The sequence below is a fragment of the Podarcis filfolensis genome (genome assembly GCF_964270895.1).
Source record: "Podarcis filfolensis genome assembly, chromosome: 5".
Lineage (NCBI taxonomy): Eukaryota > Metazoa > Chordata > Lepidosauria > Squamata > Lacertidae > Podarcis > Podarcis filfolensis.
In genome coordinates this window covers 30,382,709-30,399,627 of record NC_139608.1, presented here as the reverse complement: position 1 = coordinate 30,399,627, position 16,919 = coordinate 30,382,709, and the positions used below count along the sequence as shown (strand labels likewise).

Here is a 16,919-nt window from a genome sequence, read left to right as displayed (position 1 = left end):
ATACACAAGAGTTTGAAACCTCTTTTATACATATCACTGATTAACTGTCGCAACAGAGAAGTCTCTCACTAAAGTGAGTATGTGGGGATAGAGAAACACAATGAAGCGTTGTCAGTCCTACTAAAGTCAATGGGGTATACTTGGTTTTAGAATTAGGATGATTAAGCAACTAACATATTATATCCAAAGACCTTCACTGGGAGTGGGTTGTCCTGGTGGGCAATGCTGTTTCTCAATCCAAACTATCCAGTCTGAAAGCAGACCACAATAGCGGTTCTTCAGGGCCTGTTACAATGCTGCACATCAGATATATGGCCTCCTTTGTCTGTGTTAGCCAAAACAAGCTTCATTCCTTGCTTCCTTGGAAAGAGGAATGGCAATACTGGAAGGAATTGTGCACTACCGCACATATGCTACCAAACATATTTCATATTTCAGCTTAGTCTGTAGGTCTGTACTTGATACTCCCAAATCTAGCTATGTGTGTTTCCAGAATCACTGAATGTTTTCCAAGAACCTCAGTGGCTCCTGAAACTATCAGTTGCTCCAATAAGATCCTGAACTTTCATTTAAATGAATGTTTCAAAATGGCAGCTTTAGAAATTATTATTATTATTATCATTACTACTACTGTTCAGACTTGTTAGTGACTTGTTACCCGAAGATCTCCAAGCAGCTTACAACACATACGAAAGAAAAGCCATAATCCCAAACAGTCAAAAATGACAAGGCAATGCCAGAATCATGAAACTTCATTTAAAAAGAAGAATATTGACGTCTTTATCTACAGGACATGATAGTGCAGGCTGTAGCTAGGGGGATTTTCCTAGATTATTTTAGATTTTAAATCTTTAAAGTAAGCAAGACCTTCTGCAACAGAGCAAAGCAGGGAGGGGAATGGCTGGGAGTGGGATGCAAGGACAGAAAAATTGCCCTGTATTCTATTTCAGACTTCGGAAGTCTTAACCTTTTGATCTAATACTTAAATGCCATATCAGGAGCCTTACTGCATTGACTGCAGGGCCATTAAGACTTAGCACCTCTTGCCTACAAATTTCAGACTTTACAAGTGTTTGCCAAAAAGAAACAGCACTAAAATATCACAATCTCATTTGCAGGAAAACGGAAATAGCCTGCAAAGTGTGTGCACAGAAATCAGAATAGACAGCATTATCACAAAACATACTGTTTACCTACATTGCAAATCACCAATTGCCATTCCAACATGACAAGTTAAAAGCTTTGTTTCATTGGCTCACACGCTGAGATGGGGAGGATTTCTTTTTAAAAAATACAAACATAAGCAGTGCTTGACATTAGATCTTGACACCATTAATCACTTCCTTGTTCCTGTAAAGATTGGCCATTTGTGACAGAAGAACTCTCACCACCACTGAGTATTGGTAATAATGAGCAAAGCAGACAGCAAAGAAATAGTCAATCAGCCTGATGAGAAATGCAGGCCTTCTCAGAGTTGTGAGAGAAGCCAAGACTGGAGAAGGGTGTTTTTAGGACCCATTCGGAACAGCTCTAAATTAAGGAGCTGCTGGGCCTTCATCATGGGGTACAAATTCCATTTTGGTGCATACAGATGGGAACCAACTGTATAGGGGCCACAACAGGATGTAAGGAGATAAAATTGGAGAGTACTGATCACTTATTTGGAGCACATCTGTGGAACCCATTCCAGCCCAAGGGCCCATATTGCCTCCTGAGAAACCTTGCAGGGGCCATATGCCAGTGGGCCAGGACTAGAGACAAAAGCGGGAGGAGTAACATGTGAAAATTTTACCTTTGGACAGTAGGCTAGTTTCTACACACACAGTCCCTGCTCTCTATTCTCCATCCAGGCAAACATCAGGTGTTCTCAGAGTTCAAGACACATTGCAGCCAGGAGGGGGTATGACCTGGAGACAGCTCCAAGGGCCAGAGAGAGAGGACTGGAGGGCCACATTGAACCCCTGGGTCTGAGATCCCTGGCCCCTGTTTTGTTAATTTAATTTAATTCCATTTATGATTTACCAATATAAACATACATGATGCAATTTGACATACAGTGGTACCTTGTTTTGTGACTGGGATCTATTCCGGAGCCCTGGTTGCTAGCCAAAAAGGACACAGGGCAAAGCAAGCGGCAAGCCCAGAAGTAACCTGTTCCGGTACTTCCAGGTTTGCTGCGGATGTTCACCAGAATGGACGCTAGACAAGGCAGACGTTTGTGGAGGTATTACTGTAGAACAATTTAGCATTTAGAGGCTGGATTCAATCCCCCACCCTCTAAACTACATGCAGGCAGCCTATGGGCCACATGCAGCTCTGGTCAGTCCTTTATGCAGTCCTTCTATCCCACCTCAAAATGTCCACTGCAACCCAAAGGTTGCTGCCAGTATTTAAAGATTGCCTTCCATGTCTGCTGCCAATACCTGCCAGCACTGATCTAACCAGTTGCTCTAGTCTTTGCCTGCTTCTCCCAGCAGCTGCTCTGCTCTGGCTGTCACTCTCAGAAGACTGACCACAGAGCACCTCATTAGAGCACCTGGCACTCTAAATGGTTCTCTATGGCAAAGCATTATAGTCAATTACAAAGCTGATCAATAATAAAGTAAGGAGGGTGTGTGTGTGTGTGTGTGTGTGTGTGTGTGTGTGTGTGTGTGTAGGCATATCTGCCAAAAGTCCCTCATGGCAAAGGCACCTCAGATCCCCAGAACAGAGAGAAGAAAATTCACCTCACTGCGGCTTCTCCAACACACAATTTACTAGCCGTTATGGGGCTTTTACCATAGCTCTTCTGCCCCCACACACTCAATAAAGACACTGTAGCCCTTATTCCACAATCATGTGCCATTTAGGGCAGAGCAGGCCACACAAACACTCTGCCATCGTTCTCCCATCAAAGCACTACAGAATTGACATGTCAAAATCCCACCTGTAAATCCCCCAATACACTTCCAACAGCTGGCCTTTGAAGGAATGTCTGCCTGCCTACCCACTACTAGAGTCTATCTGCAATGGCCTGTCACTACATTTTCATTTTCCAGCTTTGTTCTTCTCCCATGAACCTTCCCCTTGCTGTTTCAGATTCAGTGCTGTGTTGTTGGTTTTTTAAAAAAGTTTTGTAATATTTTGACAGTTTGCAGCTACAGGCAATTCCCCACGCAGGGGTTATGTTCTGGGCCCCTGCACACGTAAGTGAGACCATGTAAAATGGGAGCACCCACGAAACACCCTCTCTGCCACTGTCTGTTTAATCCATACCAAAAATACCAGTGCTTTTTTTCTAAAAAAATGTTTAGGGGTACTCTCATTTTCCTACTCATATTGAAATACTGCCCCTCAATGAGGCCAAACTTATATTCACAAAATGTTTAGGGGTATGCGTACCCCTGCATCCCCCCAGAAAAAAAAGCACTGAAAAATACTATAATCCAAAAATATCCACAAGTAGAACTGAAGCTCTGGAGCTGGCAGGAGGCTGGAAAAAGCGGGACAACATATGCTGCTGCACTACCTTGCATGTCAGCTGTTAGACGGGGAGGCTGAGCAGCCAAAACAAGCCCCGCTGCATCTTCAGTCTCTTTGGGGCTTCCTCTGCCCTCACTGACATCCTCTTCAGGCCCCGTGGATGGTATCCTTGCAAGTCACTAGGACTCTCCAGCTCTCTCCCCACCATTTCTGGGTATGAACTGAATTACTGAATTATTTCCCAGTGCCACGCATATAAAGTGGGGTGGGTGGGTGTGCTTGCGCCTGTATTGACAATGCTCTCAGTCTCCCCTTTCCTTCCCACTCCAGGGATCAAAAAACTACACACATGTTAAGGACCTTCTTAAACAAGATACATAGATTATACAATGCAATGCACACTGGGCGTCATACATAGCACAGACAGCATGCTAGCACAGCACCCAGAGAAGTACTCATCGATCACAATATCCCCACCCTTCGTTCCTCCCATTCCTGATCACAATCTCCCCCATAACTGTAATTTGACCTTTCAAGAAAAATGAAGGTACCTGTATCTCCCACTGCAACAGTATTTCTTCAAAGGACAAATAACAGAAATAGTGTAGGGGAAAGAAAAATAGTCTCTCTGCACTACTGCTGTTCTAAATATATTGACAGTCATCCACAGTATTTCAGAGACAGAGAGAAAAGGATTGGAAGATCCAGACACAAACCTTCTACATACAATACATATCAGCCTCGTCTTTGCTTATGCTTTTTATATTTAAAAAGTTTATATATAAAAAGTTCTATGTTGTGTAATTTTATAATGGTCCATTTAATCAGCAGAAAGGTGTATAAGAAATCCTCCCGAAAAAGTGCCAGAGTAGAATGAAATTGAGGCACCTAACAAAAATGCTACTCAGGAAAGCCACAGGAATTATGGGCCTATGATGAGAATCAACATCAGAAGGGAGTTGATTTACAGCAGCTGAGAAGGTTTCACGTGAATCTTAAAGCAAGACATTATCTCTCCTATTGCATACTATGCTGAAGAATTTGCCATAAATCCAGCTGGTGTCATGTATATCATACTCCTGTGGTGTTTGCCAAAGGGATGTAATTGATGGCAAGGATCACACAGACATAAATGTTCAATAAGAGGAAAAACTGAGGGGGAACAGTAGCTGATTGATAGAACACGTGCTTTAAATGCAGAAGCTCCTAAAATCTATCCCTGGCATATCCAGTTGAAAAGAATAGGTAGCAGATGATATAGAAGATTTTCTCACCTGAGGCTCTGAACAGCCACTGCCAGCCACTTACAATTATCTTTTCTGTCAAAAATATGTGTGTATCTATTTCAATTTATTTATATTGTAGCAATTCAAGTCTTTATACAATGGATCTTTTTCCAGGAGAATTCAATGCATCAAAGGTTTCCAAAAAGGTATCTTCAATAGTATCCTTTTAATGGACATGGATACACAATCCCATGTAACTGAATCAGTTGCAAAGTGTGCCTTTCAAGCTATAATGATATCTAAGCAATCTTTTACAGCAATGGTTCCCAACTGGTGGTCCGCAGACCCCAGGGGGTCCACGTAACCCACCCAGGGGATCCATGTCACCATTCACATAACAAAAATTGCCACAGAAATAGCAAACTTTTCAAAAATAATGTGTCCAGGGCTTGGCTGTTGAAAAAACAGCAGGTCTACAGTACTTAGCTAATTGGGAACCACTGTTTTACCGAACTGTTAAGTGGTACTGATTTTTTACCACAGCCAGACGGATTCACGTTTATTTTCCTTCCAAAATCTAGCCTCATGGTGATTGCTCGCTCAGCAGAACTAATTAGATGAGAACAAAAATACGGATTCTGCATTTTTAAAAAGTCATAGGTGAGTAAAACATGCTTGGGAGATTCTGGTGTCTGGAAAACATAGCTCAGATCCACATTAGGTTTGACAGACGCATTTAATTTCTAAAATTCTTTCATATGGCAATATGTGCCATTGAAGTGAACCATGAATTCTAAACCCCTCTTGGTTTCAAAAAGTCTCATTCCCCATTCCTCCATTTACTGGGCCAAAACAATTTTCCCCCCATTAACCAATCAAATCTGGAAGATATGAAGTTGTGAACTCCAGACACGCCAAAGGACAGTTATGCATTATTGAGTTGGAAATGTCTACATCCAACTGAAATGTAAACAAAGTACATGGAAAGACAACCTTCCTTAAAGCTTTACCCAATCCTAGGCGACAGTCCTATGCACATTTGCCTAGGAGTAAGACTGGTTAAATTCTTAGGACTTACATCTGAGTAGACATACATAGGGCACATGAACTGCACAAGTGGAAGATTACGTAGGGTTGCCATATTTCAAACAGTGAAAATTCAGGAAAAGCTTTTTTGGAAAAATTGGAAAAAATGCTGTTTCTGAGCGGATTTTCCTGGCCGATTTCAGCCTGCACACTGCTGCCAGATGCAGTATTCTGGATATGTCTAGCAAATTCTCTGAACTCTAAACAGTCCAAATAGCAATTCAGACTTAACATGGTCAAAAGGACTACTGCGGATACATCATGATAATGAATCAGCCAAAGTAAGACAGATTTAAGTCACATTGATTTCAACAGGCGAACTAAGCACATGCTTCAGTATCTCTCACTGAAACAAGTGGAATTTAATAGTGCTTGACTTTAAATTTGAATTGGGGTACATTCCAGATAAACAAGTTACACAATGAATCCAGATCTTGTGTCTTCAAATTCATTGTGAATACTTAATTCAAAACTTCCAGTTTTGACTGAAAGTTTTGATTGAAACTTTTGATTATTATTTTTTCAGCATGTTGAGAAGTTATAATTTCTAAAATAGCAACTGCTTGGCATTATGGAAGTTCTGAAATGAAGAACTTTGACTAACTGATCTTGATGTTCCAAAATCTGTTTCTGCTTTGAAACATAGATTTAGTTTTTAATTAGTTGTTTTTCTAAAACAAGAAGAGAGCCACAACAAATTCTCTTAGAACACCCTCTTTTTTCCTTTTTTTACTACTGCATATTTGAGTATCTACAAGCACCAGTCTTTGAACTTTGTTCTGAACCTTCTGTTCCCTGAACACTGTCTCCTTCTCCACACCATTCCACAACTGGAATCTGAAATGGCATCCCTGATCCACGGCAATGAATCCTTAGACTCTATACCTTTTGTAAGAACCCAAGCTTGCTTAGCAATGAGCCACACCCTGAACAAATGTTATCAATTCAAGGATCTCAACTTGATAATCGCAGTGCTGAATAAGTGAGGTTGGTTTATTTAGCGGGAAGATGACTGTGGCATAAGCAGCTATGTCCATCCAAGAAACTAGTTGATCCAAATGTCACAAGACATATCTGTCGTTGCTCTTAATTTTATTTTCACAATGTAATAATTTTGTTTTCATCCAAGAAAACATTCCCTGTTGCTGACAATGGCATTTGCTTAGTTTTGATGGATTAACTCCGAACCTCGGAAATGTTTTATATTTAAGTCACGAGAACATTGCACACTGTGAGTCTAACAGCATAATGAAATGTCAAGCCTTTTGTTGAGAACTGCACTTGAAAATGGAGATTCTTCAAAACCGATATTAATTAAAGTCTTACTGGAACTACATCCACTTGTTTTCCTATTGGTTTCTTTTTCTGCTAAGGTCTAAAGCCATAAAGTTTTGCATCCCACTATGTGCTATACAGGGATCTCTGAAACTTAATTACATTTACTGTTACAAAAAAGGGTTTATGAACTCTTGCCTTTAGGCAAAAATGTTTATTTCATTGCCTTTGCTACTCATTCTTTTCAACTTGGTTGCCTTTGAACTCTTCAGCTGCACAGAGTTATCACCGTGGTGCAGAAACCAGGAAGTGTACTCCCAAGATAGAAACCACAAGTTGAAGCAAGAGAAGGAGGCAAAGATATAGGAGCCGTTAGTTTGGCCACCCTTTGTGCTATTAAAATCTCATTTTCTGCCTGTTAGACTGCCCTCTCACTGCTTAGGCAGTGGTGATAGTCAGTGATTAGTGTGTAATTGAGTATAATTGTCTTTTCACTTTTCATTTGTGTCATTCCAAGCTTCCCTCTGTTTGTTTTTTTTATAAAAAAAGAAACCCACACACACATACACACAGAGAAAGAAAGAGCAGAGAGAAGATAAAGCCGTTAAAACTCTCACTCTCAGCCCTGAAGATATCCCTGATTGTAATTATAGATTGCATCCCACCCCCCTTTGTGAAATTTGCTCAGGATTCAGTGGACAGCTCTCTCTTCTAAACACCTGTGCTAAATCCACGCTAATAAAATAAACTACCGAACATTTTAGCAATTGCTAATAATGTCAACCCCAAGGCAGATGCCAGAAGTAGGAAATTTAACCAACCTTCTTGACACTCAATTATCAAGGCAATTTATTAACACGATCATCCAGGGAAAGCTCATGCAAATTAGGAAAACAATTATGTCCTTCAAGTAGTTATAGGCTTCCTGGGTGCAGTAATGCTCTTAATTTATGCATTTACAACTCGATTATGGCTCAGCCTGATCTGCATTGCTCATCAGCTGAGCCAGGAGTAACTTGTATTCTACTTTTAAGGTTGTGCGTGTGATTTTCTATTCATTACTTTCTCTATAAGTTGACAAAGAATTAAAACTCAAATCATTATCTCTGGAGATAGTTTTTGTTTCATTATTTTTAAAGATAGAAATGGACAAATTAAAAAAAATGCTTGACAACTGACTGCACACAGAAAGTTTTCATGATTACATTAAAAAACATTGCCTTAAACTAAATATAAGCTATGACTTTTGATTCAGTCAGTAGGAAAGGGGGGCAGGGAGGAAACCAGCAAACTGAAATCATGTGGCTTATATAAAGAATACTTTATGGTTTAAATTTGGCAAATCATTGTACTATGGCCTTGGGGAACAGACAATTTAGTTTGGGTATACAAAAAATCCTGTGTCTGAAAAAGCAGGACTGACCTGGGGTGAAAGGCCGTTGCCAATGGCAGGGTTCATAGGATTTGAAGGCCCGGGTGGAGGCACAAAGCTGTCTGTATAGCTGGAAAAGCCATGCCTTGTGCTCGGGAGGCAGTACGCGGAGCTGCTTTCTGGGTTTGATGGCAGGCTGCTTTGGTGCACAGTGCTTGGTGGCAGAGGCTGAGGTCTGTGGACTGTACTGCTTGGGTCTGACACAGCTGCAAGGAAGAGGCAATACGTTTTGCAAATCATCCACATTTTCATGCAAAATTCTACACCGAGAAACTTACTCATGAAAACAATAAACCAGGCCAGATAATAATATTTAATGCTATTCAGGTTATATGCCATGCCTTGGCCTTCAATGTTCCCCCTCATCAATCTCACACTGTCTCCCTCAGAGCCTGGTTCAGGAAAACCCCAGTTCTGTGTTATTTTGAAAGCAGGTAAACTATGGGTTTAGCAAACAAGAAAGTGAAAGAGTGAATCAACGAATGCATGGAAAAGAGAAGGCGCATAAGCTCAAAGCATGGTCCCAATGGCAAAACTGTGGCTTATATGTTTAAAATGGGCCATTAAAAGAAACTCGTCTAATGCAGCAACAGAAAGTTCCAACAGAAAATTCCACTAACTTCTAGAAAGAAACTGAGAAGCAGTTATCACTCATAAATTCAATGACTATTTTTGCTCAGGAACACACACCTTGATGTGGACTAATCCATTGTGATAGATTTTTAAAAGCTAACTACACTGATAAAACAGAATCTGGCTACTTTATTTAACTTCTTCCCGTTCATACCATTCTAGGGCTTACACATGCTGTGTTATAAATTAAAAGTAAGGATTTAACTAAGGGGACCAATTCAAATCAGCTATATCTCGGTTTTCAGAAGTTAGATGGACTGTTGGTCTGACCTGATATAAGTTCGCTTCCTAGGTTTCTATAGTGAAAATATCTCTTAAGAAGTTCTGTTAATATTTTTAATACTGCCCAGGGATAGAAAACAACTGAAAACACCAGTAAATAGAATGTTCTGCTTCCTACTGTACCTTGTGGAATAGAAGTGGGCTGGTAGGAAGATTCTGATAGCTGGTACGTTGGCAGAGTTGGCATGGCACTAGGTGGGAATCCACCTGGGATCAAGTGATTGAAAGCCATCAGTTGATTGGCACCAGCTTGCTTCCTCCATCTAGCTCGACGATTACTAAACCACACCTACAAATGGTTGGAAGGGAAAGAGGCATTTGAGATGGTGCTACAATCAATTTTATGTCCATTCAGTGTTCGCCAAACCACTTGGCACAATAAACTAGGCACAGTGGTACATTCCCTCCTTAACTGGATTACTATAATACACAGTCGCTACATTGGGCTGCCATGGATGGGCCTAAGAAAGACCCAACAGGTGCAAAATGCAGCAACTCCTGGGAAAGTAGATGGCCACAAATATTGCATCTATTTTGGAACAGCTGCACAGGCTACCAAAACATTTCTGGCTAAAATTCAAAGTGTTGGTTATTATAGCCAAACCCTCAGTGGCTTGAGCTGAGGAGGTCTAAATGACAACTTCCTCCCATAACCAAAGATGGAGAAGCCCCTCTTTGCATCCTGTTGTGGGCTAATATCAAGCCTAACATGCCAGGATGTGTTGGAAGGCCTTATCTGTGGTAGCACCCCTTTTTAGCAACCACTGCAACCTTTTCATCAGCCTTCATTTCTTTGTTGATGGGTGGCTTTATCTTCCATGTTGTCTCTTTTTCTGGGCTTATCCCCACTTCCCCTTGTTCTGATGCTTTCCCCTGGGAAAAACCACTCTTTAGCACTCAACTGGAGCAAACAGCAATTCAAGTTTTCCCCAGATTTCCATTCGCTAAAGAGTGGGCTTTTCCTTGGAAAGGAGCGGGACAAGGGGAAAACCACTCAGATCCATGCCTTCTAGGCATGACACAAGCAGAAATGTGGCTAAGCTCTCTTATTTGAAATTGTTCCGACTCTTTTGTTGTGTTTATTTCATTGGATTGTTTGGAATGGAATTAGCCACCATGAGTGCTCTCTTATAGGGAAACATTCACTATCAGATATTATAATTAGTTAAGGTCTCCTCCAAATAACCCATTTATTGGCCATTCCTCCTGATTTGCTTGCATAAAGACTATGTTTGGTCTTTACTGACCATTTGTTCTGATACATTTGCAGGGTTATAATAAGCATTCATCCTTATTTGCTTCCCGAGCACATACATGTCTTTCTGTTAATCATTTGTTCAACCCACACTTTTCAGCACATTCCTCCATCAGTTTGTTTATGGAAATCATCCCCCTCCAGCTGCTATTTGCCCCAGGTGTGCTGCTTGCAGTGAACGGCTACCTGTCTACCCACCTTGTTTTCATGGGGCTTGAATTCATAGCAATATAATTCTTGAGAGCAAACTATCCACACGTAGACCACATCAAGACTTCTGCCTGAAACCCTGAAGGGCCAGGGTAGACAATGCTGAGCTAGATGGAACAAGGGCTGACTCTGTTTAAGTAGGATTGCCCTTTTGTTCTTTTTTCTTTTGGCCAAAGTTGTAGAGCTATTTTAAAGGAAAATTAAACTGCTGACATGGGTTGCCATATGTCCAGATTTTCCTGGACTCCTTTTTTTGGTTTTTTTGCAATTTCCACCCAGACACTGCTTCCAACTGCAGTATTTCAGCTATGTCTGGGAAATTTTGGACATACTACAACCCTAGTTTAAAGCCATTCATGTCCGCTTCTCAAATTTATGATAGGTAGTGGGTGGGATAAAAAAGTTGGAACTTCTAGGCTTGCTGCAGTGATTCTCCTGACCACCTCCAGTCCTACCATCACCATTTTGTTAGTTATGGGAGCAGAATTCCATGATTCAGACATTGTGCAGAGTATGAATCAATAACCTCTCCAAACAAAGAAAGAGCTCCAAAGCTTTACTGCAAACTGTTTTTAAACTTGTTACAAAAAAGTTGTAAATACAAATCAACACATTGTTCTTAAACAACTAGCAGTGTCGTCCAGTTTTCTTTTACTTGTTAATATAGTCCCAGAAGAGATAGAGAGAGATACTGTACAGATCCAGAGAGAGATTCAAATAAGCAAATGGCTTCTTCAGTGTGCTGGTAGCTTCTGAGACCCAGGTTGCCAGGGATGAGTCATCAATTAGCATAAAGATTGAATCAAAGACTCCACCCTTTTGTTTGCAGCTTTAGCTGCAGAAGCACCTTTTTACATTTGCTATAGCTACATTCTGCAAATGCAGACCTCCACTAAATTTCATACACTATGCACACAAACATAACATTTTATGCGCAATGAACTTTTAACTTTTTATAACTTCTGTTAAAAAAAATACCGCTTTTCATTTGCTCAAAAGCAGGCAGGAGAATTTAAAGGCCTCTTGCAAGGAAGCAGAGAGGGGGCGTGGCGAAGTATCTGCTTTGCATGCTAAAAATCCCAGGTTCAATCTCTGGCCTCTCCAGGCAAGTCTGGGAGAGATGCCTGCTTGAAATCATGGAGAGCGGCTGACAGTCAGACCATATTGGGCTAGAGATGGGTCAGCAGTCTGACTTAGCCTAAGGCAGCTTGCTATCTTCCTAAATGAATGTTATCAGCTAACCAAGCAGAGAGAGAAATGGAGAGGTTTACAAGGGGTGGCTTTGGCTACAGGACAAAGCAGCAGCAGAAAGGTGTCCAAGAGACACAATCTCCGCCTTATCCTTTCGGCCATCCCTAGGCTAGGTCTGCATACATATTTCAACCCTTTAGGCTGCAACCCTATACCTATTTACCTGGGATTAAGCCATGCTCAACTCAATGGAATTACTGAATGGACTTGTACAGTGGTACCTCGGGTTAAGTACTTAATTCATTCCGGATGTCCGTACTTAACCTGAAACTGTTCTTAACCTGAAGCACCACTTTAGCTAATGGGGCCTCCTGCTGCTGCCGCGCCGCCAGAACACGATTTCTGTTCTTATCCTGAAGCAAAGTTCTTAACCTGAAGCACTATTTCTGGGTTAGCAGAGTCTGTAACCTGAAGCTTATGTAACCTGAAGCGTATGTAACCTGAGGTACCACTGTATAGGACTGCAATGTTAGTTTTTCCCAATATATTGCTATATTAGCTATGTATATATTTGCCAAGACACACACACACATCTAAAAATGATATACACATCATGCAGAACAAAATGAGATGGGTGTCACTGTAGCTGTGTCATAATGGAGGTAGCAAAAGATAGACACATACAGGGAGAACAACACAATGTATCATTTATTTCATTCATATCCCACCTTTTCTCTAGGCTAAAAAAAGTGTCCACAATTTCCCTGCTCCCATTGTCATCCTCGCAGCAACCCTGTGGTGTTAATTTAGTGGAGAGACGGCCACTGGCCCAAGGTCACACAGTGAGCTTCATGGATTGGTGGGGATTTGAACCCTTGTCTCCCAGGTCTTAGTCCAACACTCTAACCACTACAGCCCTATGTATTTCCCATCATCTCCTTTGCGGTGTTGTTGCAGTAGCAGACCTTCCTGGTTTTCTTCTTGTCCCTTAACTGAGGTTCTGCCTCTACTTCCCTTTTAATTCATATCCTTCCATCTTCAAACTCCCCACCTCATACCAGTCCTCTCTCTCCTGCTTTCCCCCCTTTCCTTTCCTTCATGGCCACTGAAACTAACCAAAAAACACATAAATATTTCTGATGTACAGCAGTGCAGCAAAGGGAATACATTCTCTGGCTTAAATTAGACGTGTCTTTATCAATGTGCCATTCTTTTGATTTGATACGTATTTGGCATTCATCCTTGTAAAGCCCAGACTCTGTTTAGAAGAAACTATCCTCTATTGTCTTTCTGAATTCCCTTTTCAAACATTTTGCCTATTTGAATAAGAGATCTCGTTGCCTTAAAAGCACATTGGAAACTCTCTGTTTAGGATAAGGCAGTTGAACTGTCAAGGCCAATTTCGCTACGGCAAGCCTTGAGGAAGAACTGCAGCTTTGAAAGGATACCCAGCCAGCGTCAAGGAAATAGGATGTTGCCTTGTTCGGTTACAAACTACTTAAGGGAAAAATGATAACAAAAAAGGCAAGACGTAAATATTAGGAATCAGAGATGGGAAAGGTCTACAAGGTCATCCAGTCGAATCCTTGCCAGAGCTGAACATACTTGACTGATTTGTCCAATTTAATTTGAAGTGCCTCAAGTGATAGTCTGTACTTGCTCCCACAAGAGACTATACTGTGGCCTGATATGATTAATTGTTAAGAAAATATATCTGTGTAATAAGACTTCACTTTATCATGTATCTTTAGGCTACAAAGAAAAATTTCCCCACAAAGGCTCATAGATCTCTAAAACCAAAATTATTTTTCAGTGGGGAAGCTTTGACTGCATCTACATTGGCTAGCACCTGAACTAAGCTGTTCTGAAAAGTCCTTCAAAACCCCACCTCCAACTATTCTGCAGCAATTACCAAGAAAAGAAATTGCATTAAAAATTCTCAAAGGGAAGAGAAAATTTAGGTGAAATTCTCATGGGTGGGGTGCAGGGTTTTTGTTGCACTTGCCTTACTTTCAGTGTAATGAAGGGATTTTTTGACTGTCCTTTCATTTTACAAATCATCTCCCTAGTGGTCTGCATTCTGCAGCCTCCCCAGGTGCCTACACTTCCTTAAAAAAAAAGAACCCATAACATCCTTGGCTGGGCTTTGCTGTAAGCCCAGGAGAATGGGGAGGCTGCCTCCTATACACCTGGTAGATGTTCATTGTTCTCTCTCTCTTTTTAGGTGAAGTCTTAAATAAATGGACTTTATTCTCTGAGGTAACATTCCTTCAACTGTTAGGGGAAACTTCCCAGTATGGCTTCTATTTAGCCCTTAAAATAAAATTTATCTCTACCTCTGTTAATATAAAGGACTGACTAGTTGCTGTTTATCCCTGTTTTCCACGTACCAAGACACTATGTGTTTTATTAAGGATAAAGACAGGACTGAGCAACAGTGGGTCGCTTTATTTCCAGAGATGGGGATTCTGCCATTATCTTTCTCCACATGAGGTGGTAGTGAAACTTGATACCAGAGGAGCTTCTTAAAACAGCCCAATCTGAATATCTGCTGACCCTTCTGATGTTCCTGAACAACAACTCCCATTGTCCCTGAGAATTGGCCATGTTGGATGGGACTGATGGGGGATGGAGTCCAACAACATCTGGAGGGCCACAGATTCTCCATCCCTGATATACGCTCATCTATTATGATGGTATAAAACCATTTGGGTGTTTCTTTTGATAAATTCCTTGCAGTCCTCCTCCAGTTCCATCTGCTGGTAGGCGTGGGACATGTCAAGCTTGCTGACATAGTGACCTCCTCTAAGTACTTCAGACTGGTTCGCTGTATACAGAAAGTAGTAATTGGAGGCTTGATGTATTGCAACTTCATAATTCCATTGATGTGGATGGTTCCATCTGAAGTAGCTATTGGTACTATGGGTATTGCCCAGTCCGAAAACTCTACTGAGACAATTATCTTTCTTTTCCCAAATGTTGAATTTCACCACAGTCTTCTCTATGGCAGCCTATGTAACAGGTCTAGCTTTAAAATATTTTGGCTTGTTCTTTGCTAGAATATCCTTTCTTTAAGTCTCCTTTATGGTACATGATCCTCCTTGAAACTCTCAGCATTAGAGCACATCAATTGCATGACTAAGGTCCCAGGCTCGGTTCCTGGAATCCAAGTAGGGCTGATTCCAGAATATTAAGATCTGTGGATATTAAGATCTGCTTTCCCTGATTTGCTATCTTATTTTTACCATTGAATAGTGTCCCAATCTTTCAGCATGTTGCAAATATCATTTGGGGACTCAAAAACCCATTGTATAAGGCATAACTTCTTGTATCAAGTTCCTTTTCTTTCTTTCTTACAGCTTGATTAAGACTGGACATGAACTGAAATGAACTGCTAAGAAGAGATGAAGGGTGGAGCTCTACTTTATCCCATAATAATATATACACAGTGGCACTCAGCCTAACCATAGATGTCGAGAAGCAGTGATTGCTGGAATGACAAAACTCAGAACAATCTCCCTGGAGCCCTCTGTGTCAGTTATGTAAAATATGGCTTAACTTTAACAAGTATTCACAACTTGGGCCACTTAAACTCCTGTTCATCTTTAATTCCCAGAAGGTTCCCTCCCACCCCCGGTATTTTAATCATTGATTGACTGAGGTCCCCCCCCCCCATGTTGTTCTAAGCAAAAAGTCCATATGTTCAACATAGTAGGGAATTTGCTGGGCTGTAGATCACAGAAGTGAGTATGAGACAAGATGTGTCTCAAGGGAACCCAAGGAAGCCATAAGGAATGTAAAAAGTCACAGGGTTAAAGCCACATTAAGACAGCTGTTATGTTAATGAGACTTCTGCTTTTCTTGTAACTGTGGGTCACTGCTTTAGAAAAATATGGACATTCATTGTTGCCTTTAAAGCTCACAGGTCCCAAAATTGCATCTAAAGGAATTAAAGAGTCTACTTCTGATTAACTGAGTTTTTATAAAATCTTCAAATAGTGATTCAGCACCCATATTTAGTTCAATTCCTTTGGGGGGGGAATCACCCATTTTTGTATCATTTGTTTTTCAACCAATCTCTTTTTCAATAATGGAATCTATTTAAAAACAGTAGCTTATACCTACTTTAGATTATCCTCCACAACCCATTATTATAGTACTACAGCCTTTTCCTAGTCTCAAGTAGGAGAACAGTGAAAAGATGAGAAATGAACAAAACTAAATATTTTCTCTAGGTTATCAAATGTACTCAGCAGCAAAACTGTGAGGAAAATTAGGAGTCAGGCTTTGAAAAACAGCAATAGTGTTTCTGTCTATACACCAAAGTGGCTGGAAATCTTAAAACTCTTTCAGTAAGGATATTCACCTGAACCCGAGCTTCAGTGAGTTTAGCTCGTTGCGCAAGTTCCTCTCGGGTGTATATATCAGGGTAGTGGGTCCTCTCGAAAGCTCTTTCCAGCTCCTCTAATTGTTCTGCAGTGAAGGTTGTTCTACTGCGGCGTTGCTTTCTCTTTAATGGCAGATCTGGTTCAGAATCTATGTCAGAACCTTCATCGGACTGTGGTGCTGAAGCTGGGAAGAAATGAAGAATGGAGCAATTAATCTATGGCTAGAGAATGGGGGTAGGTGGGTGAGGGAAGAATCAAGAATTAAAGTAACAGGAGGGGACACTGAATAAAAATGCTTTCTTGGAATAAGCCAGGATCGTGCTGTGAACTAAACAGTCTTGGAGAGAATGCTACAGCATATTTAATTCTAATGAATGAATAATTATCAGTATTTCCTTCTGTTAATCTAGTCACTTTTTGCCTTTTGGAATATCTGTAGGCAGATACCAATTTGCTTGCCTGCGTTATTTCTTCAAATA

The 16,919-nt window shown here is 40.9% G+C and overlaps 1 protein-coding gene across 3 annotated transcripts in view; it reads right to left on the bottom strand.

The window, feature by feature from the left end:
- The window catches only part of PAX3 (paired box 3), a 104,413-nt gene that overhangs the window by 11,771 nt on the left and 75,723 nt on the right, over nucleotides 1-16,919 (bottom strand). For all 3 annotated transcript variants that reach the window (XM_083613844.1, XM_083613843.1, XM_083613842.1), the window contains 3 exons: nucleotides 16,419-16,624; nucleotides 9,520-9,685; nucleotides 8,473-8,687 (listed from right to left, as the gene is read on the bottom strand). In XM_083613844.1, the coding sequence (XP_083469970.1) occupies nucleotides 8,473-8,687; nucleotides 9,520-9,685; nucleotides 16,419-16,624 (587 nt within the window). The remainder of the gene's footprint in view (nucleotides 1-8,472; nucleotides 8,688-9,519; nucleotides 9,686-16,418; nucleotides 16,625-16,919) is intronic.